The sequence below is a fragment of the Bombus bifarius genome, unplaced genomic scaffold (assembly GCF_011952205.1).
Source record: "Bombus bifarius isolate JDL3187 unplaced genomic scaffold, Bbif_JDL3187 scf7180000007973, whole genome shotgun sequence".
NCBI classification, from domain to species: Eukaryota; Metazoa; Arthropoda; class Insecta; order Hymenoptera; family Apidae; genus Bombus; species Bombus bifarius.
Window position 1 is genome coordinate 6,281,196 of NW_022884359.1, and position 26,299 is coordinate 6,307,494.

General features: G+C 32.8%; 2 protein-coding genes across 3 annotated transcripts in view; one reads left to right on the top strand and one right to left on the bottom strand.

The window, feature by feature from the left end:
• Window positions 1-6,359, bottom strand: part of LOC117216786 — a 65,261-nt gene extending 58,902 nt beyond the window's left edge. Inside the window, exon 1 of the mRNA XM_033463800.1 lies at window positions 6,133-6,359. The gene's annotated coding sequence lies outside the window, so the exon portion shown is untranslated. The remainder of the gene's footprint in view (window positions 1-6,132) is intronic.
• A 5,830-nt stretch (window positions 6,360-12,189) lies between these two features.
• Window positions 12,190-26,299, top strand: part of LOC117216797 (apolipophorins) — a 46,545-nt gene continuing 32,435 nt past the window's right edge. The window contains exon 1 of one of the 2 annotated variants that reach the window (XM_033463827.1): window positions 12,190-12,365. In XM_033463827.1, the coding sequence (XP_033319718.1) occupies window positions 12,290-12,365 (76 nt within the window). In that variant the 5' untranslated portion in view covers window positions 12,190-12,289. The remainder of the gene's footprint in view (window positions 12,366-26,299) is intronic. The other variant, XM_033463828.1, reaches the window with a different exon arrangement.

The window sequence follows — 26,299 nt, forward strand, 5'->3', positions numbered from 1 at the left end:
ATTTTTTGTAAAAAAAAAAAAAAAACTGATAAAGCGAGAAACTTTTCGAGTCAAAGAGAATATTTCATTTTGCTTTCCGGAATATTTAAAATTTTAAATGTTGTCATTAAAAATCTGTTAAAATACTTGTTGAAATGTTTAATGTCAAAACGTTATCATATAATTCAATTAACATTTATTATTATAACTATGTAGAAAATGATAATAAGGAAAAACTAGTGTAAATGTCTATGTATAACATGCAATTACATATATTCGTTTGGTGGACGTCGATGAAGATTGGATCTGATTCGCCGTCTCTAAATCAACGATCGTGGACTTCGTTCGTATTAAATCCTGAGTCATTTGTTTGTTTGTAGCATGCACTCGGCGATAGCGGAAGGATACTAGTTAAATCTAACGATCGTCTTGTTCTATCGAACGGCCTCCACATTGGAAATGATTCAATTCATTTGCGTTTCATTAATCAAACGAAAATGCATCGTGACGCAAGCGATAAAAATTCGTAGGTTTGCAGCTGAAAGATTCGATAATCTTAACATTCCCAAACATAAATTGCGTGACTCTCAATAAAGAAATGACATTTGACCATAGAAAAATAGTTGACGCATCCATTAATAAAATAAATAATAACAATAAAAGGAAGAAATGTGACAGAAAAATCTACTTGATAAGGCGATCGTTCTTATATAATTTCAGACGTATTTTATTGTATATACTTTTAGGCACCGTTAATCAAAAATTTTAGAAATGAAAATACGGGAGTTCATTTTTCGAAGATAATTTTTTAATCAAGCTTGAATGCTTCACAAGCAAGAGATATTTCGATTGAAAAGTTCTCAATTTAGTTAATTGAAACTTTAAAATATTTAGGAAAGAGAGATGAAATATTCTCTTTGATTCGAAAAATTTCTCGTTTTACCAGCCTTTGAAGTGTATAGAAAGCTCTCGAATTTGAAGAAACTAGTTTCTTTACGTTCGTAAGCTTTCTGTTTAAGGATATTGTACGTCGAAATTATATAACAATATAGTAGAATTTTTGATATTTTAATTTAATTAATGTTATATCAAAATATAATAAATAGATATTGAAGTAAACAAGTACATAAATACAAATTTAATGAATGAATTACATAGTTTTTAAATCAGGTATTTACTGATTCTTATTTACGAATTTCTTCATTCAAAACGTTAAACACTTCAAGAAAATAAAGCTTTCACTTTGAAACTTTGACTACGATTCAAAAAATTCTAATTTCGAAAAATCCACAAAAACCCTGCATTGTAATTTAAAAATTTTGAGGAAATCCAAAGCGTTCGAAACTAGTCGGACAATTGGGAAATTTTTCATTTTAAAATTTGATCATTTAGAAAATTCTCAGCTATAAAATACTTTGGATGCAATTTTGTTTCTATCTAAAAACCTACGAGAGATTTATGTATCAAAGAACAACCTAATTGAAAAACTTCCGTAATCATAAATTGACCGAATAGAAATTTATCAATTTGAAAAGTTCTTCAACGCTATTTTCAATCTGCAATTTAAAAATATCTTCATATTGCGCATAATAATTCGACTGGTTTTATAAGATCCATGCTAAGCTGAATAATAATTTTTAACGAAGAAATTCTCAATCTGCGAAATTCTTAATTCGTTCGATAGGAAACACAAAGAGCCATACAGGAAACTATCAAATTATAAAATTATTAGCCAATACATCGTTCTGTATACTTCAATCGTATAATATACAGGGTGACTAATAATTTCCTTTGCTCGTGTTTAGTAAAGATGCGATAATATTCAGGAAAAATTCGTTGATAAACTTCTTCCAGTAAAACAAACGAATGTGTTCGTACAAATGCCACGATGCGACATTTCTCCCAGTTCACATGGACTTGTTTTTTATTCGTTGATCTCTGGGCGGAAGATACGACGATGCATCAGAATATGATATTAGAGCGTAATTGAGATGCACAATAAAAATCGCATCGGCACTTTCCTTCTTCGACAGATTCTGGGACAACGCGACCATTGTTCGCTATTGGCTATTAGAAAAATCCTCGATTCTGTTATCTGAATTTCTCAAGTTTAATTGTCGATCGAAGATAGGAATACAATTCACGAGGAAATAAAGCTTGAGGGAGAACATTTCCATAAAAAGGAATTAATAAGAAACTAGAAGTAATAAGAGAAATCTTTCCACGTTACGTCTTAGTATTATTTATTATTCATAGTGTCTCGGCGTTTATGCTACGGACAAGACGAAGTTGAAAATACAGAGTAAACCGTTTTCGTTTGTGACTTCGTTCTCGGGAGAAACGAATTTGAAAATTTGCTTGCTTCGTATTGAATGTCATTCATATTTGGACGTAGTATACTGTTTATAGAGAAAATAGAAAAATACTATCGATTAGTATATAGGAAAGTAGATAGTTTCGTTTACAAAGGCTACGAGTTTAAATTACTGGTCCTCCACTTCCGGAAAAATATCAGCGTCATTCGACACCGCGTCACTTTGTCTAATTTTTCCTCGGCCTTCTAACGTTTCAAAAAACATGACGTAAAATGAGAGTGATTACGTAGAATATATTGTAAGTAGGCGTACGTGTATGTGTATTGTTTAAAAATTTAGGTTATTTCTGATATTCGCAATCTATGACAGAAATGCAGATCAAAGCTAATTTAATTCGCTACATTTGTCTTTATTCTATCGTTCGTATTCGTATATTTATCGTTCTTCGTTTTATCGGACAAACATAATATTTACTGAATAAGATTAAAAAAAAAAAAATAATTCGCCGAAATATAACGGAAAAAATTACATGGTTTATTTAAAAAAAAGGTAATTTTAAATTCACTGCGAAAAAGAAAAGTATTTTCAAAGATGATTATTAACTTTATACTTAACCCATTTAACGTAGTTCAATTTTACATAATTAGATAGATAACTCTATTTTCCTGCTTTTCGTCCTTGGAAAGAGGGTTGCCACGTGGTCGTACCTACGAAATCAATATACGTATATATACAACATACATCGACACAATACTTTAAAGACAGTTCCAATACTTAGCATACTTTTAATTATAGTTATTTAGTTTAATTATAGAATAGGATAATTTTAATTACTTTGATTTTATTAGATTATCGTAAACGTGATAAGAAAACGATGTAGAACATTCTATATTTTATTGATCTAGATATAGTTTTCTAAATAGAAAATCGAAAGTTTCAAGCTCAGTAAATATGGCCAACTATACTAAAATTTTAATAATCTTAGACTGTGTAATTTTTCAAGAAATTTTTGCAAATTTTTCTTTATCGTTTTAACTGTTTTGATACTATATTATTGTATAGCGCCTTAATGCTATATTGTAAATATTTAAAGTAACCATTTTTCACAGGACGTGAATGAGAAGCTCGTTTAAATTTAGTGTGTATTCATTACATAATCTAATGGTAGCATAACGAGGCTATCAAACGTTACTTGACCTTTTTATTACATCTTTATTATAAAAGAATTTGCTACGTAGATAACGCACAACGACGAGGGAAAAAAGAGCGCGGAAACAGTTGAGCAAAAATTGACAGAATTGATACTGTCGTAAGCGATTAGCATTCTTCCCGATAACCGTTGATATCATGCTTACATGAAAAGAGGAATATCGAGAATCAAGAAAAAGAAGTACAGACCCGATACAAAATCTCGGATTAGAAACGACAAAAGCCCAAAACTACGAAATGAATTGTGTAGAATAAAACATGAAGGAATTATATCGATACATAATATAAACATAGAAAACGACGAAATGTGCAAAATGTTAAAATATTACAATCTAAAATTTTTAACGCTCATAGTAAACATCAAATTGATAAAGATAATTTTCTATCATTTTATAGGAATATAAACTACTTAATATACAGTTTAACCTACTCGCGCATAATAAAATTATGATGTTTAAAACGATTAAAATAAATAAGACGAATATAAAGAAAGTGTTCGAAAAGAACAAAATTGAAATAAGTAGAATATTTACGTATACGGATATGTATCGCCTAAACTAAAGAAAGATATATCGAATACTCTGAACTTTTTAGATTCTCAAATTTTTTACTGCGCAATGATCGTTTCTTTTACGTATATTTTACGCGTTACTTCATAGCCTCATCTTTAATTTAAGCAGATTGAACAAAATTAGCAAAGATATCTCACTCAAAAAATAGTAAAAATAATTTTGTAGTTATTGTAATCCGTATCTCTCCATGTAACTTTTATTCGATTTATTGCTCCCGCGTTTCTACCGTTTTAGTTCGATATCTTACTTATAACTATAACTTTACTTTTTATTCGAGAAATTTCCTAAAATGGATGCATGTCGTTCGCCAAGAAATAATCTGATACTCGTGACTTTAACAGTGTGCCATCGTTCTCCATTTTCATACTCTCTTTTAAGCTCGACGCAAGGGTGACCAAATGATCACATTCCATGCACCGTGTACATCGGTTACGCTCGTTCACCGGCGTGTAATCAAAAGGTACAAAGGAGCTGGTGTTGCTGTTTGTTTGGTGTCCCCTCAAAAACGCGGTAACACACAGGATACGCAACACGATTTTCAACGATACGTCCACGCGTTCCTTTGATCGCGGAACAACCTGTTCGTGGATGGAAATCCACAAAGAGGAAAATATACGCGGCGATCCTCGAACGGAAGGGTCATTGAAGGATCATCGAGGATCGATCGACGAACGAAAATTGAATAATTCTCATCGACGAATAGAGATCCACTGGAATGATTGTTATTTGAGATCGATCGTTGTCGTCTACGATAAAAGTGCTCGAACATTCGCTTATCTTTGGCAAGATTGTATTTTAATCGAGTTACTGTGTATGAAATGTTATTTAACCGAACTTCGAATTTGAGAAGCGACGATAGATACCGCCTATCGGACTTTAATTACCGTGTGCTTTCAACAAGCTGAATGGAAATCTCAAAAAGGATCCATAGCACGTTTTGGCCACAGTCGAATTAACAGTATAGTTCTAGTATAGCTGTCGATCATTTTACTACATGCAGGTTGCAGATATTTCGTAAGAAAGCGGTGTAACGTTGAACACAAGAAATACACTGGATGTTTGAAAGTTATGAAAGAGTGTAACTTAAAAATCCCAAAATCTGCTAAATGTTCTTGTTCGAACTTTTAATCTCGTTGTCAGCTGTTTCGATTCGTTAAGTTCAGAGTAAGAAACAAAAAGAGTGAGTGAAATAAAAACGAAAATATATGGATCTTTTTAATTATTTATAAATAATTAACATTCATCTTTTTTAACACCTTCCATAGTCCTGACTGTGTAACGCTCTATCGAAAAGAAACTCGTTTTCTATAGAAGTTTAATAAAGTTTCCGAGATGAAGAAGAACTCCGAATGGACTCTCGACTCGAATGGCATTTTTCCATTTTTCTGGATGGAGCAACGGTCACGGTGTTATCACTTCTAAGCTTGTTACACGCAGCTTATTAATAACAAAGTTGGTCGCATGTTAATTCTATTCGAGTTCGATTTTCACGTAACACGCTAAATGAGGCTACAAGTTTATAAATCAAAATCATAGGCGAGATATCGGAAAATAATTCTTTTCGGGGAGCTTTTTACATGTACTCGGCGCATGCTCCAAAATATAAAAGGTTTTTCTTTATTACTTTCAAGTTAAACGAAATATTAGAAATATTTAAGGTAAGGTTTTTTGACGAATACGCTGCGGATATTTAGAAAAATTTGAATATGCAAAGACGAAGAAGTCATAAAGAAAATGACAAAATTTCTCGAAATGGTATTATGGATACGACATTTCAGTTGTTATGGAATCTATATATTAGGTTGTCCGAAAAGTATCTTTCAACGTGTTTTTTACAACAGTGCACCTTTATACAAACGTGAAACCAAGTCTGTGAAATGTCGCAGTGTTTATCTCAACAGAATAAAATAGATCGTACGTAATATAAAACAAAAAACGTTGTGCGTCTATTATTTCCTTATACAACGAAAGAAACTTTTCGGACAACCTAATAATATAACTTACCTTTATCGTTACAAAAGATGGTGTTTTATCTTTTCACCATTCATATCACTCACCGTTTCAATTTCTCCGTATTTCGATGCTTTGCTTTCTTATTTAATTCGTTTTCGATTTTCAATTTGTACCACATCATGTAGCAACCATTTTCGATTAGCAAATATGTAGCAGACCCTCGGCAAACATACGAAACGCGCATTATCAAAACAATATTCTAGATACCGACGATACCAGAGAGCAACGTTAAGTGTAGAGAGCCCCATCTGATAGCCGGAATATGTTAATGACGCGTCGACCGGCAAAGTCATGCACGGATTGTGCGCAGTGACATTTTTGAATAGATTGAAATTGGGGTGACATCGCTCCAATTTGTCCTCTTACGCTTTACTAAATCGAATCATTTCAAACATTTTGATCGTGTCAACAAATCATATCAACTACAGAGGCAGCGATTTCGTGGTGCAGGTGAAACCAAGGAGATCCTGTAGCTCAAAATACGAGAAAAGTTAAGAATAATGAAATTACGTTGGAGATTTTATATTTTAGAAAATCGAGTTCGAAAACTTCGATTCCTCCAAGTTACACATATGACCAGGCATTTTGTACATTTAAAGTATATTTACTTTAAAAACGGTCTTCTTAATCGACTAAAATTACAAACTTTTGTTCACCATATCGTAGAGTTGGTAGTTGGAAAACATGGCGTTATCACGATGCGTTTGCTAGTTAAAGTCCGTGTTACTTTCCACAATGTCGTCGTTGTTACTATAAACCAATGATTAATTCGTTTACTGACAATTTTCCATTCAAATCTGTCTTGTATCGTTGTCTCGTCCAATTATCTGTCGACGTGTTTACGTATTGAAACTTCACGCATTCAATTCTCGACGAGATTGCTACGAGTAATCTTGTTTTCCCATTAAAATCAACATAGACAAGTAGAGAATTTTCAGATATGAATTTTCGAAGAATTTGATACATGTGTTGAAGTTTACTGTACGATGAATGTACATTTATATCAAATTCATATTAAAATTTCACAGAAACATTATTTCATAAACGTCAAGATTAATAAAATTAAGTGGAAATTCTGGACGCGTAATTTCGATATTCAGACCGATGATTATTAAAAATCTTGGGTCATCGGAAGATTGGATTCATTTTGGTCGCGTGTAGTACAAGGTATTTCTGAGTCACTCGCTTATATAACGTTTCAAACAAATTGTACATTCAGTGTCGCACAGTATAGTAGAAATCTTTTTTGTACGACATGTACATACTTGGTAGATTTAATTATTAGAATATTATAAATACGTATAGTGGCTCATAAAAGTGATAGAATACTTACGTTTGAACGTATTGTTTATATAAAACATTTTATAATTTCATTAACCTGAGAAAACGATTATATTGATAAAATTTGTAAATGTTTATAGGAGTTACGAGATACTGCAAACATGTATTTAGTAAGAAAACAATGTACATGGTGAATAGCCATTACGACTCTATAAATACATCTCTGCAAAATAAAAACACTGTACCTATTGTATTTCGTTTTTTACTGAATTTTATTTAACCTGAGATATTAAAAATCTACTCGTCAAATCAAAATAAACTTGTTATCGCACAATTTTAGGAGCAACAAAATTTAGATTATTCGTCACATTGAATAGGAAGAAAAAACAAAGATATGAAAAGAACCTTGGAGTTTTTCTTTTATTACTTTATTCATCTATCACTATATTCATGTATAATTCATATTATTTAGTTGATTTTTTTTTTTTTTTTTTTTTTGGGGAAGAGAACCGAAACACTGCGACGTGGATGACATGGACGCCAAACGAGATGGAGATACAGAACAATTTTCTAGCGAGGTTTACTGTTTCGAGCGTAATTGCATTGTACCCAGTTGGAGAATCGTCGAAAGAACGACGTTAATCTTCGGCTAAAAAAGATTCGGTTAAAGGCGAACTTTTTGCATTAATTCAACTTTAATTAATTTACAAAAGGCTTCATTTAACATTATGTACCTTTTCGCCGGGTTTTGTCTTTCCTTCCTTTTTCTTTCTCATCTTCTTTTTTATCTTTTCCAAGAGAAAGACGTTCACTCGTCTCGAAGTAATTTGAATGCATCGAGGAACGAGATAAAAATGTAAGTTTAACTTTCTCCGACTAAGACAAAATTTCGTTGAGCTTTCCGTGTAATTTGACTTTAATTAATTTATCAAAGCTGCTATTCAACATTGGCTTTTTCCCTCTTTTTTCTCTTATTTTTTCGTCCTTTTTTTTTAATGTCGGTTTGAAAAGAAATAATTACGTCTGCGTACAATTTCAAGGTAGCGGTAGGCGAAAGGACGATGAATTTAGTCTCGTTTAGGTCTAAAACCTCGTGTAAAATACGCTTGGCTGGCCGCGTCTCTACACATTAATTTTCATTTCTTTTGATTCTAAGGATGCCCTTCGCGTTCCTTTCAACGAAGCTCCGAGTTATCTTTCATGTATAGAGGAGTCAGAAATTTTATTACTTCATTTATTTTGCGACATGTCTCAGTGCGTGACGTCTCTCATCATCGCCTGATTTTATCGTAATAATACATAAGAATATTCTATCGTGTTGCGATGTAAATTAGTTGACACGAATTGAATAATAGAGATCATGAGTGGCTCTTCAAAATTTATAAAAGCTATTTTCCACAAATTTGAGGAATGTCTGATACCCTGTGCTAAATCACAATTTAATTTTTCTTGGGGCTATTAATAAAATTATATTACAATATCGTATAAAAATATTCTATTTTGCTGTCGTATAAATTAATTAAAATATAGATCTATTATTCGCACACAATAATTTTCGTAGATTTAAAAAATATATCATGGCCTGTATTGATCAATGCAAATTGTATAATCTTGTACAAGAACATTCTATTGCATTATAACGTAAATTAACTTAAAATGTAAATAAAGATAAAAGCTGAATGTTCGTGTATGTTTATCTGAAAGTAAATGTTTCAATGATTTTGGACGACCATTGGGAAAATCAATCTTATCAGAACACAAGTCAGTACTCGTAGCAAACAAGATTAGCGCAGGTCGGAACTATCGTTTATCGTTTTGTTTGGAAACGAGTCATTCATTAAATTCTATGAAATAACTTTATCGTAATAGTCACAATCAAGTACCATTTCTAAAAGATCTGCTAAAGGATCTAACCAGCCCTTTGTAACGTTACAAAAGAAAAAAATGACTCGATAAGAAAGCCACGCGCATACTACCCTTTAAAGTACTCAATTAATTCTCATAAAGATTCCAGTTAACAATACTTTGCAATTACTTGAATAATAAACTATATCGTTGCGTTACAAAGCAAATAACCATTGCTACAAATGAACGACCCACAGTATCCCGAATAATATACAGGGTGTTTCTAATTTTTCCAGACAAATTACATAGACACAGTACGATGAATAGCAAGTGCTAATTATGCAGTTTAGTCGCTTTTTCCAATGTTAGCTATTTTCATTCGACCCAGGAGTGTTTTTACCTTAAATATTGAAGTGATTTTCATAAAATTGGAAGGGAAAAACATTATTATAATTCTCCCGCATAATTAATCAAATAATCCACCAATGATCCTCCAGCAATTTTCTACTCCGAAATAACAAAATTTATTCCGCCTGAAACGACCAGGCAATCTACTTCCTCTACCCCGATCCGCCATAAAATTCCATCCCACGGAACACCTGCACCCCAAAACCGTCTACCAAAGCCACCTAAATCACCCATTACGATCATTCCCCGATCTCCTTCGTTGCCAATAAAAACACCTAAGACCTCGTTCATTCATTCGAACAGTGCACAAGAGAATAACAAACGGGTGACGAATAGCAAGTACCACAAGGCATATGCCGAAGACGGTATGATCAGCTGTTCGAAAGGCACAAAGGATATTCTCGACTTGATTGTCGACATGTGTAATGTCAGGTAAATTGCTTAGATGTTTAGACATTAGACATCAATCGAGTGATTCGCTTCGTCTGTTTTGTCTATTCAGTTTGTTCATTCATTCACAATTACGTAGGTGTTTCCTTAATCGACCTACACACATTGAAATATAATATGTCGCGAAAATATTTGAACACTTATAGTAGAAAATTCTCTTTTATGTGTATATCATGCTTGCTATATAAAATGATTTTGAACGATTATATTGGCAAGATTTGAAACCAATCTGAAATTGAAAAAAATATAAAAATTACAAGATATAGTAAAAAGTTAGTATACGGCATGAGTAGTCATCATATCATCTTGAATATGTAACAAGTGTTAACGATAATTTTGCTGAATATCGGAGCCTATTGATACAGGCTATCCCAACAATCATGCTACACTAACAAAAGTGACAAATTTTCAAACTCGTTTTTCTCGAAAAGGAAACGTTGCATGAAAAAATTTTATTCTATATGTAGTAACTCATGGATCTTAGAGTAAGGACAAGTAATGATGTTTTATTTAGAGTTTAATGTAGTTTAATAAGCGATACTCAATAACAAAAGACCGATTACAATATCGTCGTACGTCTTATTATCATACTATCCCGCTCCTCTACTTACACTCTCTGACTTCCCGATTCACACTCCGTGACCTCTCAACTCACACTGCGCTTCTCCACTCGCATTCTCTCCGCTATAGAGCAAATGCACAGACTGGTCAACGAAATAATAATAGCACTGGAAAGCAAGCAATACCGTACAGCCTTCTTTATGGACATAGAGAAGGCATTCGACAAAATAAACCACAAATGCCTTCTACAAACAATCAGGAAACAATTCCCGGAACAAATATACCAATTAATAAAATCCTACTTAAGCAGCAGAACCTTTGTAATAAAAATCAAGGACACATACTCCGAAGTCAAAGACATCAAGGCAGGGGTTCCGCAAGGAAGCGTCTTAGGACCAATATTATACACACTATACACGGCCAACATACCAACGACTACCAATAGCAAAATACTGACATTCGCAGACGACACAGCGATACTAGTCAGGCATACTAACCCTGTAACAGCAGTCACATTACTACAAGAACATATCACAAAAATAGAAAAGTGGCTACAAGTTAAATTAAAGCAAACCTCAGTAAATGCAACCATATTACATTCACACTGCGAAAACAGATACCACCAAACATCTTTCTTAACGGCACGCGCATATTACAAACAAGGCAAGTCAAATACCTAGGACTCCACATAAATATTCAGTGCAATATTCAGTAAAGTTCGTTACGTGTTATAATTTTTTATTTTCAATAGATAATTGTTGAAACTTTTTCGCGATTTCTATGAAATAAATAGCTACCTCAAATATCCTACAAGATCTATGCATATTTTCAGACATTTTTCAAAACCAGTACCATGATTTTCAATCGTAACAATCGAATGTCAGGGAGAACAATGAAATTTGAGAATGTTTCATGTATAACACACATATTCATAAAACGTGTCCACATCTTGCTTGATCTGAGATATGTAAAATCAATTCGTCTACATAAATTACAAATAAACTTGTCGTAGCAAATATCAGAAGAAACTCAAGGTTATTTGTTACTTTGGAAAAAAAAGAGGATACAAAGGTATCAATTTTCCGAATGTCCAGTTGGACAAATTGTAAAGTACAAATTAAATAATGATAATAAAAAAAAGAACAAAGGTACCAAAGAAACATCAAAATTCTCTTCTCTTTCACCGTGTAATAGTTTTTTCTTTTTTTCGAGAGAGAGAGACAGAGAGAGAGAAACCGAAACACTGTAAGTGAAAACCAAACGAGGTGCAAAAGTTCAAAATAATTTCCCAGCGGGACTGTATCTCAGTAAGTGAATACTAGTGGAAAGTCGAACCCGAAGTGTTTTAACGAAACCTCAAAGCCGATGGATCGCAACATGTTACAGCGTGTGTAAGCCACTTTATGCGACCTGCCACGGGGTCTCGTTATCTCAGTGTCAGCGTGACGAATGGAGCACACACGAACCGTATGCCAATGTCCAGCAGCTTGGTCAAGTGGTAAAGTGCGAGAGGGGGGCCGCAAGAGCATAAAAGCACGGACGAAGAAAAGCGTCCATGCTTTTGTGGTGTTTCTCCCGTGGTCGCATCTCCCGTGCCCCAGGCTGATATACATTGTGCGACAGTGCGAGACTTATCTGCCTACTAGGACAGCGATCATGGGACATCCACCTCGACTTAGGAAAGCGACCCTCGTTTGCCTCTTATTTCTGTTCGTGGTTACCGAATCAGCATGTAAGTACCACTTATAATCTTATCTTCAATGCTTACTGCAACCAAAATTCTCCGGTTTATCCAAGAAGCGTATAATTTTCAAACTTGAATACTTCATGCATATTTCTGCATAAATTTTTGCGTGAGAGCATGATGTAAAGAACGTAGATCCGGAACAGCCTCGTCATATTTTCGTTAGAAAATTTCTAAATTGTGAAAACAAATACGAGTGTTCGGATACTCGACTGCCTACATTACAGTTGATTAAGGGAACGAAAATTGTCTTTATTGGATTCATCATTCTCTATAGTAATTCCTGTATTTCATTGACTCTTAGTTGTTTAAATCTTTATTTTATACTTACGAGTCAATTGTATAATATAATAAAAAGTATGTAAAACTGTAGTAATACAAAATATGTATAGTAAAAAATGTACAATAATACAAAACCATAGTAATATTTGTATATTTTTCATATCGTTGGAATCTCAGAATGTGTTAGAAAATTAGATGTATGAATGTAAGGGTCACAGCTTGTATAAATGGAGTTTAAACAAATTAGAAGTCTACTGTATTGAGTTGTGTTAGAAAGTTGATGTTTTGAGGTTGTAATAATGTATTATTGAGACTGAACACTCGAAAATAGGATTAGCAATGGAGACGTTAGGATTTCCTCGAAAGTAGCTAAATTAGGAAGAGAATGTTGTAGTTTCGGGATATAACTGGAACTTCTTTTAAAAGTAATTTTCTCTATGCACTCTCTCATAGTCAACTTTTTCACATTTTTGTCGCCTACACATTGTGATATATTATTTGATCTTTGCAACGCAATATTTTAATTAAAGATTAAAATTTTTTAGCGTTCATGTGCTTATGCGCGAATCATAAGAACTAAATTCTGGTGAAGATAGGTAACGAAACAAAGACCAGCGGTAGACTCTTTTTTTTAAATAAAGAGGGGCAAATGTGAACATGTGTATACATTCGAAATGAAATGAGAAAGCTCGTAGAATAAATTTATAATATCCTATACTTTTAAATTATTATTTCATATAAATAACTGTCTGTAAAATAGTAATATAATCTTATCGGAGAGAAATATGAAGCCTCGATGAAACAAAAACGAACGACAAGTATTCTCTTTTATCTCTAAAATGGCCTTTTTGCGAGACGACGAATTAGGAGATAAATGACACGCTCGCGTTAACCAAAGTTTCTCGGGGTCTTCTGTGACTCTCAGAAGGGAAGAAACAACGACTCTTCTTTGTCATAAAAACGGTTCCTTTGGAGCAGGATATTTCAGAAGAAAGAAGATAGCACATCTTCGTTAGAACTTAAGTCACTTTCTTCCGTTAAGAAACTCTTTTGTTGGGAATGTGCTAAAAAATTGGATGTCTCAAAACAGTTTTCCTTTGAATGGAAGTAGCTCGTTTTAAAACATTCTTAAAGATTCCTTTCTATATGAAAATTTGTTATCCTTTCATATAGAAAATGATAGAACTATCTTTTCGTTGAACTTTTACTGAAAAAGTTCACGATATCGGAATTGCAAGAATAAACACATATATCGCAATCTTTTTTATCTCAAAGAATGATAATTATTTTTAAAAATTTCAAAACTTATTTATTAAAAAAAAAAAAAAAAGAAATGTTCAGAAATAAGTAGATTCGTTTAAAAAGAAAAAATTATGTACATTACAGTTGAATTATGATATAACATAAATAATTGATGAATCGGGGGCAAAATTCATGGAATTGGATGATATCGAACTCCTGAATATTCCATATATTTTCGACAAGCGATAAAAGACATATAAATATAAACAGATAAAACCCATTGCTCTTTTTTTTAAGTATTTCGATGATATTAATATCATTTTAGACACAAAATTTTAAGAAATACTCTTCCCTGAATCGAATTATTCGTGGAAATATCTTCCATTCGAGATATATGAAAGGAAGAAACCAATGACAACAAAACTGGTTCGATCAACTAGTTATCTAGCTTGCGAAATAGTTAGCATAAGCTCTTGTAAGCGTTATCTAACTCGCAGATTAGCAATATGTATTTGGCGAGTCTTTCTTTTTATCGTTAAAAGCTATAATCATTAAGAAATCGTAATAGAATTTTAACCTCTTGGGACCTCTTAATTTCTTTGAAACTTTTTTAATTCGAAGACTTGTTCGTTATCGAACGAATCTCGATAGCTCGAAAATCGAATTGAATTTCAATATTTTAATCGAAATTATAGTATTTCAAATCGGATTACTTAATGGTTCCTATTCTATTGTAATTTCACTGTCACTGCAAAAGATGGATTAATGTTATTTAAGAATTTATAACAAAATTAACGCAACAACAGGTCAAATTACTTCTGCGACGTTATACAAAATTCCATACACATTCGCATATCTTATCGTTGCTTTTTTCCATTTCTTCTTCGTTTGAATTAAATTTAACCTCGTCTTGTCGAAATAAGATGACAGTCATTTTCTTCGTTAGGGAACTTTTCTAGATTATGTTATGATTTTTCAACTTAACAACGAGCCCCGTGGAAATGCAGTTTCTTATTTTAATTTACGGATGAAGAGACCCGTAACTAAACTTAAACTTTCATAAATACATCCGCAATGTTTATAAAGTTTCTTCCATACTAAAATACATTACCATAATCAGATTGTAATATACATCATCATCATCAATCCTCCATAGGAAAATGCCGAGATTTCATTCTTGAATTTGTCTTTAGAATTTTTATCCTCATTTGTATGTCTTATTTTTTATATTCCAATTTCACTTTCGTTTTATCAAACAAAAGCTTTCAATAATTCAACTTAGCATAAAATTGAAACAGGAAATCACGCAGTTCCCAGACCACTGTCGACGCGATGGAACGTGCTTGATTGTATCGGTACCTTCCGCGAGTGCCATGCACAGTGAGAGTTAGAACAAGAGAAAGTGTAATAGTGTTAGTGACAACGGGATAGTGATGGTGATCCCACCACTGACACGCGATTTATCACAGGCACGTGCATACATACACTCGTCTGTATAAACACACACAAACAGAATCCCTGAGCACAGTAATCCTCCGACAGCTATCCGCACACTGAAAATTCAAACTCGCAACGGAACAGAACCAAAATCATCCTACGCAAACGCCATGAAACATGAATACGATCCGTAACATCGCACTGAAACGAACCACTGGAAGCTATCGCACAACACCAATAAACAGTATACCCTTCGAAGCTATAAAAACCTCACTAGAGAACGAAGAAGAAAGCACGTGAGCCTAAAATACGCTGCTAAATTATCTTCTACCCCAAACAACCCCTACAATGACGTAACTACACGTGGATACGCAGACCTATAGGACAAAAAGACCAAAAATGCCACACCCTTTCTCCATATCAGCATATCGAAAATATTCGAATATAACTGAAGGTACACATCGATAGCGGTTATAACGGGCAGCTACGGAAAATTAGCACCCTGGGTCGTAAAGATCCCCCAAATAAACACGAGTCTAACAAAAATAACAATTAACATAGAGCATAAAATTGGATTTTCCAGCTTAAACAATAAATACTCTTATCACAATGAAACATATATCGATGCATGAAAAACAGACCAGTTACATTCGGTTTTATTTGCAACGAAATAACCAGAAAACAATAACTTCCTAAAGCCACGTCTGCCTTTACAGTTGAAGCATATGCCGTCCTCGGATCCCTCAAATAGATACAAAGAAATAGCAATCATTATACATAATATACTGACTACAATGACATGAGTTTAATGAACGTTATAGGGGAAAATAATAAGAACGAACGCGAAATCATAGGAAACATCCAAGAGACTTACAAAGAATTTAACAAGGATGGCAAACGCGTGATTTTTACGTGGGTTCCATTTCACCAAGGCCAAAGAGGCAACATTCCTTCCAGCAAACGAATCTGCGTATGAAAATCTTGCCATCTCGCTGCACGTAACCGGAAAAGAAGAATGAAACAGAATATTGACCAAGTCAAGAGAAACGAAAAACCACGACATTGTAGAGAACTTTTAGCGACAAAGGTCCACCCACAATATGACTGAAAAGGAAAGAGCAATTGTGACAATGCAGGCTCACTGCAGGATGCTGCAAAATAATACATCAACACGTACTGGAAAAAACGGAATTAACCTTTTACAGCTTGCGTAACCAAACTTTGACAACCAACTACTATTATTCGACTGTAAAAAATACAAAAACCAAAGAGCGAAATACAAATTGCACTCACCGCGCAATCTCGATGTCGCAAGCCCACGTAACAAGTAGTTTAAACTTCCTAGAGGATAGAAAGCTGTATCAAGAAATACGTATAATTTTCCAATCTAATGAGTGGCTAATGACAAAGAAATCATCATTCGAGGCGACGGTAAACACGCAACAAAAGAGAGTGGAGAAATCACGCGTATATTAACAATTTAACAAATTTTCGAACTTGAGGAATTTTTTAATAACGAATAAATTATATCAACTATAGTACTTTCTACTACTAAAGATAAAAATGCTTGAAACTTCACTTAATTACAACTTAAATTCTTGAAAATAACCTGAAACTGAATTTAAGTTACATATCGTACTCCCCAAATTTTTTAGTTTCTCTTTTTTTTTTTCTTAAATGTTTGAACAATAAAAGAATCCTAAGATTGATTTGGAAACAACGTGAAAAGTAGAATCAGATCATGGTACTTCTGGAATTTAAAAAATCTCAGAAGAATGAAAACGTACGAATAGCAAAAAAAACAACTTTAGAAACAGACCTAAATCACCGTGCATGCTTCTTTCGCTTGCTGCGAACTTGCAAAGTGAAAACAAACTCGGCGCTGAAAACCGGAACTTCCTCTCTTCAAGAGAAAGAAAAAAGAAACGGAGCTCGCACACTATCCATAGACAAGCAAAATATCTTTCGTTTTTTTCTAACGACGTGATAAACAACGTCTCCGCGTCCCATCACGATCCATCAATTTTTCAAGTCGCCATACGGCCGACGGGTGTCTGCTACGTAACTCCATATACCCGAACTCGAAACTCGTTACACCGTCGTGAAACTTTTTCCCAGGCCCATTACCACGTTGATAACGTGACGAAGATAAAGGCAGGCAGAAAAACAGAGAAAGTGTGTAGGGGAGACGGTGGCGAAATATTTTTTAACAGGCTGATAAATTGAATTTATGCGAGAAAAGCATCAGGGGCGAGTCACAATGGGGTGAGGAGTCACCCTCACGTCACAACAACATTCCGTTAGAAGTTTGTTCAGTGTGGCTCAGGCCACCTCTAAAATGCATGGAACTACCCCTTTGCAGTCCCACAGGAATTCTGTGTAGACCAGGTAAATAAGTTCCACCCTCGCAGATACGTATCTCGCATAAAAGTTTTCGTGGAAACGCAGGGTATCCAGGGTAGGGACGCGTCTAAGGTGTTTTTTCGACGATACCACGGTTCGACGAACTGTATACAATTTGAATGAGAATACGGTATAATACGGTCGTATATTAAAATATACAGCGAAATGTGCGGTATATGAATTAATAGGGAAACACGACTGTTCAGAGAATAGCAAAATACTCGTATGTCTTTAAAGTAATTGCTTTGTGTTTTAAGTGGAATAGCATAGTCATGAATGCAAATGAGTATATGGTCACAGATATTTATGGAAATTCATATTTTCCTGAAGGTAAATAAAGTGATAAAACTTGAACAGAAATTTGTTTTATCTACTGAATATTCTAATAGGTGATGAACTTTATTTTTGTTGTTTTCTATGTTTTGAACTTTCCTCTTTTTCTGATTTAAATTTCCTATAAGTGCATCAAAATTCGTAGTTTAATGATAATATGTCATATTTAAATTTTCAATATTTACGAACCTTTAAAGTTTAGATAAGTCTTGACAATCTTTCCTGAAAATCTAGGCGAGTATTAATTTTTCTAACGAAAATTTTATATTTACGCTAAGCTCTCGAGACTTCCAAGACGAAACTTATATTTTGTATAAAATATTAGAGATACATAAGATATAAGAGATAGATAGAAGATAAGATCTTGCAGATAAGATACTGTAGGTGGAATATAATGTAAGAGTTTGTAGATATAAAATCGAAGATGTAAGATGCAGAATATCCGTCTATTTCAAGATTGCCGAGATTCCAAAAGCTTTCAAGATCTGACAAGACTTTCGAGTCTTATCAAAGTTCAAACATAGAAAGACATATTAAAGCTTATCAAGATTTTCAACATTCTTAAATAGCGTATCATATTTGAAGTGATTCGACCTGTCACGTTATTTACGCAGATTCGTACTTTTATGAACACGATTAAAAAAGAAGAATATTAAATATTGTAACAAGTACATTACTTTGAATATTTTATATATTTCTCTCCACACGCCTTACGTATAAAATGAGGATTTTTATGCGATTCTGCACTTTTATGAACAATACTAAAGAAATGGAGCTTTTGTAGAAATATGTTTCATCTACTGAAAATTATAGCAATATACATCACTATGGATATTTTATATATCCTTGTGTATCATATACGTTCTGTGCGTATGTGCAACTTCAAATTTATCATAAATACATAAAAATCCCCAATATAATATATATACCGCCAGCCATAAACAGCGGGATACTTACTCGTTACATTTATTAAAAAACTCCAACAAATTCTATTTTACATCATATTTTCCACACTAATGCGACCCAAGTAACAGATTTATACCGAGATAATTCGAAAGTATGAACAATGAAAACCATCACAGCTTGTTACATCATATACATCATATATACATCAGTTTGTTCCTTAATACTTGTAGTCAACAGCGTATTTCCCAATCTTCTACAAATGCATAAATGCACAATCAGTTGATCGTTAATCGTACTTTCAACTTTACGCAAATTTCTCGACCAATGATATACATTGTGGTATCCCGAACGATAGAAAGGGTCAACGAGCTTCAAGCTCCGTGCGGTTCGTCGTGTTAAAAGGTTATTCGCCGTGTCAAGGATGCAGAGATTAACGTTAACAGACGGATGTCGAAATCAGAGATTAATTTCGACAGATAGGACTCGAACAAATTAACGGCGGTTACCGCGAAATTCCTGTTTTTTTTTCTGGTTTTGAATACACATTTCTCCTCGATTATAAAAGACTTTATGTACCGCTGTCTTTTTTTTTTATTTTTTTTTTTTAGGAATATTTGGTTCGTTTTGTCATGTCATGTCTTTTGTCATGCTTGGTCTAGTTTAGCTTCAGTGACTATTCATAGAGTAAGCTGCGTCACTCTAGACGTCAGTATACTTTACTAATGGCTACTAAAGTATTCTGCGTCCAATGGCTTTGCCATAATGCAGCATGCTTTTGTTTCAATCGAATTTCTACTAGTTATTTGTCTTTATTCTTGTCGCTTGAAACGCAACTTACCATTTTTCTACTTTTCTTGACTGTTTACGTTTCTTTGTGCTTATCTTAAACCCGTTTTAATAGTCTATTTTTATATAAGGAATGTTTTTACATGTGCAATCGATGAGTTCTTCAATATCTGTAACTATATTTACTTTAATTTTGATACTTCTTGTGTTAATTCTTATAGCTTTTTATGGAGTTATTTGGAATTATTTGTTAGATATTAATTTTTTTTTATTTCACATCTATTTGAAGATATTCAGAATTAATTGAATCTTTTACGAAATAACTTTTCTTCGAAATTCTTATAATCCTTATATCCTATAGATTCTTATAATCCTATTAATAACGACAAATAAACACGTACTGTAAGAGCACAGATATAAAAGCCGGTCGGCGTAGCAATAATCTGCAAAGCAACGCAGATAACAAAATCGATTCGTTTGATTATTATTGACCCGTAAACTCACGATTTTTTGGCCTTTACAAAAAGTTCAAATCGGTTGAGATCACGGTGTGGACTTTGAAACCGATCGACGGATTCTTCGAAAGGAAATCCAAAAGGAGTAGTAAATAATAGATAATATCTGATTTGACGAATATTTTCTTTCATGAATATGTTTGTAACATTTTCCTTATTTTTGTTTAAATTCTTTTATGATAACGTCTAGCACTTTTAAAATACTTGAAGTTTCAATTTTTCAAATATTCCTTTCTATTGAGATTAATAAGAAATAATTTTGAATAAGAGATTTTAAATATTAAAAAGAAGTTAATAGAAATGTAGTCTTGATATTTCTCTTATCACTCTTCATAGCTTCACAGAAGATGTAATTATTTCTTTTTTTTTTATTAAAATAACATAACGTTTAAACAGTTTTAATATCTGTTGATCTAGGAGAAATAGAATGAAGCAAAATATTAGCAGTGTATTAATAACGGAAACGTATAATTTTCGATTTTTATCTCGTAGCTTCAGTGCCTTCATATTTTTAAAAATTTCAAAATGTGATCGTTTCCTTAAAATTCTATCAATTAAAAAAGAACCTAATATTAGTAAATTTTTTTAAATTAATTAAAACAGAGAATAGTAGTAGAGTAGAACTTTCATTTTCTATTCTTCCAGATTAGTATCTTTCTTATCTGTTTAATATCTTGTACGAAAATTGCGTTCAGTTAAGGAAAAATTCTAATTTCTGTGAATTTGATAAAAGAAAAAGAAAATAGCGTAATGTAACAAGAGAAACGTAGAGAGTATTCCTTTCCTCTTTTTCGTTCTTTATTTTATTTCGCGATAAAACTTATCCGTGACATTTAACTTATTATTACGCTCTTACCGTCATGGACTTACGTGCGTTTCCTGACAATCGTTACAGACGATGCATCAAGGGAAAAAGCTTTTTCAACGTGTTTCGTTTTCCGACGAACCATCAGCGTTGCGTGTTCGCTATCTTTATTTCCGCTGATCGTAAAACACTGTATAAACCACTACACTTATCAGGCAGTAATATCGAAAATGAAATGAATAATTTACGACCGTGGAGACACTTGCCATGAAATAACAAGCATGCTACTTATAGTTAACATTTCTTAAATAATCCTTCGAACTGATGCAATTAAACTATTAAACTGCTTCTGTTATATTTTTGTATTTGAAAACACCAGTCCATATATATATATCCAGTTTATAAAATTGTACTCTGTGATCTTTGTTCTTCTTAATTTGATGAGAAATTTAATGTAATTACACTGTTCATAAAATGGATAGATAGATCAAAATAGATGCTTAATTGAAAAAATTGTTGAAGAAGTTTTTATCACAAAATAGATCCTGACTTTGTAGTATAACCATATATAAATTGTATGATTATATAATAATTAAACTCTTGTCATTGTTATATTTGTCGAAACTAGATCATTTGTAAGTTAATACGAATTATATACTTATTGCATTCAATATTTAATACTGTAGCAATCAATTCTTTTTATTCACACGACAGAATTATGTAATTTATAAAAGTACTATGGATACAAAGTATCGTGGATTATTTATTCAAAATTTGATTGTCAACTGATCAAACGTTTTTTTTATTGTTATTTTATCAGAGTTTCTAAAATTTTGATAAATTATTATTCAGCTTTTCATTCACAAGTAAAACCTCATGTTGGGGAAAGAAGATAAATTTTATAGAGCCAGTATAAATTCCTATCGCATAAACAAATCCTCAACGAAATTTCTACGATAAAACAGAGAGTAACATAATTGATTTTATAATATAGTAAAATCACATTTGAAATTACATAAATCTCTACATACATTCTCCACTAACAAACGAAATTTACCCTCACGAAGAAGAAGAAATCTTTAAGATGGGAATAGAATAAATTCCTATGGTACATCTTTATACATCGTAAAGATTTTAAAAAGGAAAAAATGGGTATATCAAGCAAACAGGGCGAAAAAAGGAAGAAACGCATTGTCGAGTTTCGAATAAATTTTTCAAAGTTCCATCTTGAAAATGGAATGTTACGAAGAAATGGGTCGAGTCCCTGAGGACATGCGAAGCTACGTTGGCGTTTGATCGAAGCTGGAAATTTCCAAGAACTCAAAATTACCAATTTTCTCCAAAATAAACGGTATATCGTATATCAAAAAATTGAATAGTTCGCGTTTCTCGATTTTTTGTTCTTTTTTATTAGTTTGGTATTTTGAACGAGTGTTTACAAAACGTGACACGGATCAGCGAGATCAATGATCTAAGAGACTTCCTCCACTTGGCGCGATCCCATTGCCGGAGTTAGATGGACGATGATGGACAATGATTAGCCCGCGAGTTCTTTGAATCATTGTCAATGGCCGTCGTTTATTGTTGTCCCACATCCGCGGCAGCTAGACAATGTTTAAAGTTCATTACGTGTCGCTTTAAATAATAGGTTTTGAAATCATAGAATATGGGAATATTTTTTTAACAGCTTCGTTTGCTCTTCAATCACAGAAAGTGAGATAAAGAAATTCACGTATATTTGATTTGAAAGCAGATAAAAAATCTCATTGAAGGATCTAATTAAACAGGGAATAATAAAGAGCGCATGCGACGTTTATTCAAAGAGAATAAAAAATAAATTGTTAGAAATAATGATTTAAATGGAAAAAGAATATGAAAATACTTATAAAAAAGAAAGAAAAAAATTAAAGAAATTTTTTAATGATTTGAGTACCTGCGACAAAAATAATGAAAAAACGAGAATCATTTTCAAAGAAATTATATAATATTTTTGAAGAAGGAAAATTACCTGAATAATTTGAGTAAAATGTGAATAACGAAGAAAAACACTATTATAATTTTTTAAAAAATTGGAAGATTTTTTTAGAACAGAAAAAGGTTTGGTTCGATAAGAAAATTAAAAATTTAAACGAAACTAGCAAGTAACATAAATCGATATTTATACTAAAATAAATATTTGTTAACTCTTAAAACGATTTAGAAGAGCGAGAACAACAAAAGAGTACAAATCACCTTTGAAACCAAAAAACCTTTAGAATAATTTAAATACATAAAACTAGAATAGTAAGAAACAGCCGAGACGATACTGTTATTTCCTTTCTTATTTAAGCAAAATAAGAGTAGCGAAATTATGATGGAAAAATATGAAAAGGTTTTTACAAGAAGTTTAAAGAACTGAAAAGTGAAATGAATATTAATATTCGTATGAATTAACAATCGTCCGAATTTTAAAGGGAAAGAGCCAAAAGCAACTCCCATAAATTCTCCTTCACAACTGTACAGTAATTTTGAATTAATCAAAATTTCATTTTCCTCCGAGGTGTAATCGTAGAAAATTAGAAAAGTCGCTTTCGAACTAGTCCGCATAAAATGAGTACCAGTGCGGCGAGGAGTTCTTATTAAGACCCGTCATGATTAGCTAGATCGAGCTTCTCCTATGGTGGCTGTTCTACCGATTTATCGAGCCCCGTGGAACGAACAAAGTGTGCTTTATCGCGCGTTAGAGATAGACAAATAATTATGACTTGGTAAACAATATTGTTAATCTTCCACGCGTGTAAACATCATTGCGCGTTATTTTTCCAGTGTCATAGGAATTCTATTAATAGGTAGACTGTGAACTGTTACGCAAACTCATATTTTTATGATGAAATAATTAAGAAAAACTAACCTAGAGACATATTTGTTCCGTCCTGATGTTATAACAAATACTCGATGCATATTTAGATTTCTCGTAAACATTTTACGTTATATTACGTTTGAGTAAATTTTATTTCCTATAAATGCGTAAACATTCCCAGTTAGTCGTTAAGTACCGACAGTTACTTGCGTTCGAGCATCTATGTTCGAGATATTCTTAAGAATAATTTTACATTAAATTACTAAGAATCTTTTTCCATTGATAAAGAATTTCCTTTCACGTGTACAATCAACTTAATATGAATGAGTTGCCCTCTTCACTCCTTCAGAGATATTAATAAATACTACAGATACTGCAAGAGGTGTGTAAAAGATTTTCAAAGCTACTACAAATATTATTAGCTACGAATATTTACGAGTAGTCTGTAAAATGGTTGCGTACGAATACTTTGATTTTTATTTCAGATAACGACAGGCTACCCAATTATTTCTGAATGAATAAAATCCTTCTACGAATGTGTACTAAATCTCAATGTCCATGACTACATATTTGAATATTATTTTTGTGAAAAAAGATAGAAAATATCTATCTTTTATATCAGACTTAATGAATGTAGTCTTAAAAGAGATTAAATGTTAAATTTTGTATCAAACTTTTTATTGGAATGTATAACAGCATTAAACTTTCAAGGAGCAATGAGCGGTTTTCCTTCATCAACCGAAGAAACATTTGCTATTTAAATATTTACAAGGGACCATCGGTTTCTCTGAGAAATATACATTTCAGCACAAGACACCAGGAGTTAAGAAGTTTCGAGGTCCAAGTAAATGAAGAAATAAAGAGCACTTGGGGCTATTGCGTGGCTTATGATTCCTATTGGACGCAATGAAAGTTACCTTACAATTACAAGAATTTCGGTCTTGAAGCAACCTTTGGTTCGTTATATTAGAGAATCAATTATTTTACACGTCGTTGCTCTACTAAAGAAAGCTTCCATCGCTTGTCTACCATTATCATTCTTTAAGCGAATACATAAAAAATTCTTAAATATTTTTCAAATTCGCAGAATTCTCCATAGACGTGAATTAATCGTTTTCTACAAATTAACGAATTATTACTTAAGAAGGTAAAGAGTCACGACTCGTTTTTGTTCCAAGTTAGATTTCACATTTCTGAGAATTTTGTATAAATGAACTTCTATGAATATTATATTTGTACGATGAATACATTACTAGTTTTTTATATCAAATGACGTCCCAATACGTAATACGTTTTCGAACGTGTACAATAACGTGCAAGAGACATCATTTGACGTCAAGCTTTTTATTATTCCTTACCTAGCCAATTTCATTATTCCGTATGTTCATTAAATGTTATTCGTAAGAAATAGATTGTGCAAATTTATAAAAGTTCGTATTATCGTTAAATTTGAAATTTCTTTTACTATTCAAATGTCGTTGAATATTTTTGCGCAAAAAATCGAATAAAATAATAATTAAAGGATTTGTATATTTAAATCGTATTTGTTGAAGAAGAGGAAAGATAGAAATTTCATATCGATGAATGTAATACTTTACCTATTACAAATATCAAATTTTGATGATACGAATAAGAATTCATGAATTTGTAACACATTCGAAAAAGTATTTGATTTATGGTTAGATCTTGTGGGTTCACTCAAATTGATGGAAAGCGAGGCTTGTCTTCTTATCGCATTGCAGCTTCCTCGCCTCTTTATACCCTTCATGCGTGTTTCAATTTTTTCCAAAGTCGAAGTTGATGTAGGTACGGCGATGCAACCGGCCCTATGTCGTATCTCGTCTGTTTTATTGGGAAGTCGAGATCAAATCAATTTACCAAATGTCCGGTTGAACATAGGGGACCTGTAATCGTTTCAATGATATAGACCTCGTTCCAGCCAGTTATATGCCGCGAACTATGTGCATTAGCGGTCCAAGATGATTTTAGGTACTCTTGATACGGTGTTAAATTACCACAGAATAGACTGAACCGCGAGACGTTGTCGCTGCATTTTACGACGAATCTTCGATTAACTTAATTCTACAGGGACAACCGTGTTTCTTAACCGTTTGAGTTCCAAGCAGCGGGATCGCGCTGTTTAGATTTTGTGCCGAAAAGTCCCAGTACATTTGAACGCTACAGACGACTGATGGTATTTTATACTTCATTGTTATCTTCTGAATAATTTTTATTGAACAAAACTTGGAATATTTATAAACTAATAGCACGCATATATAATAATATAGATGTATTTCATAAAATAACAAATATGATGATCGCTATTGCTCCGTTCGGCATTTTTCGACCCTGTGTTTTCAAAGACCCCTGGGAC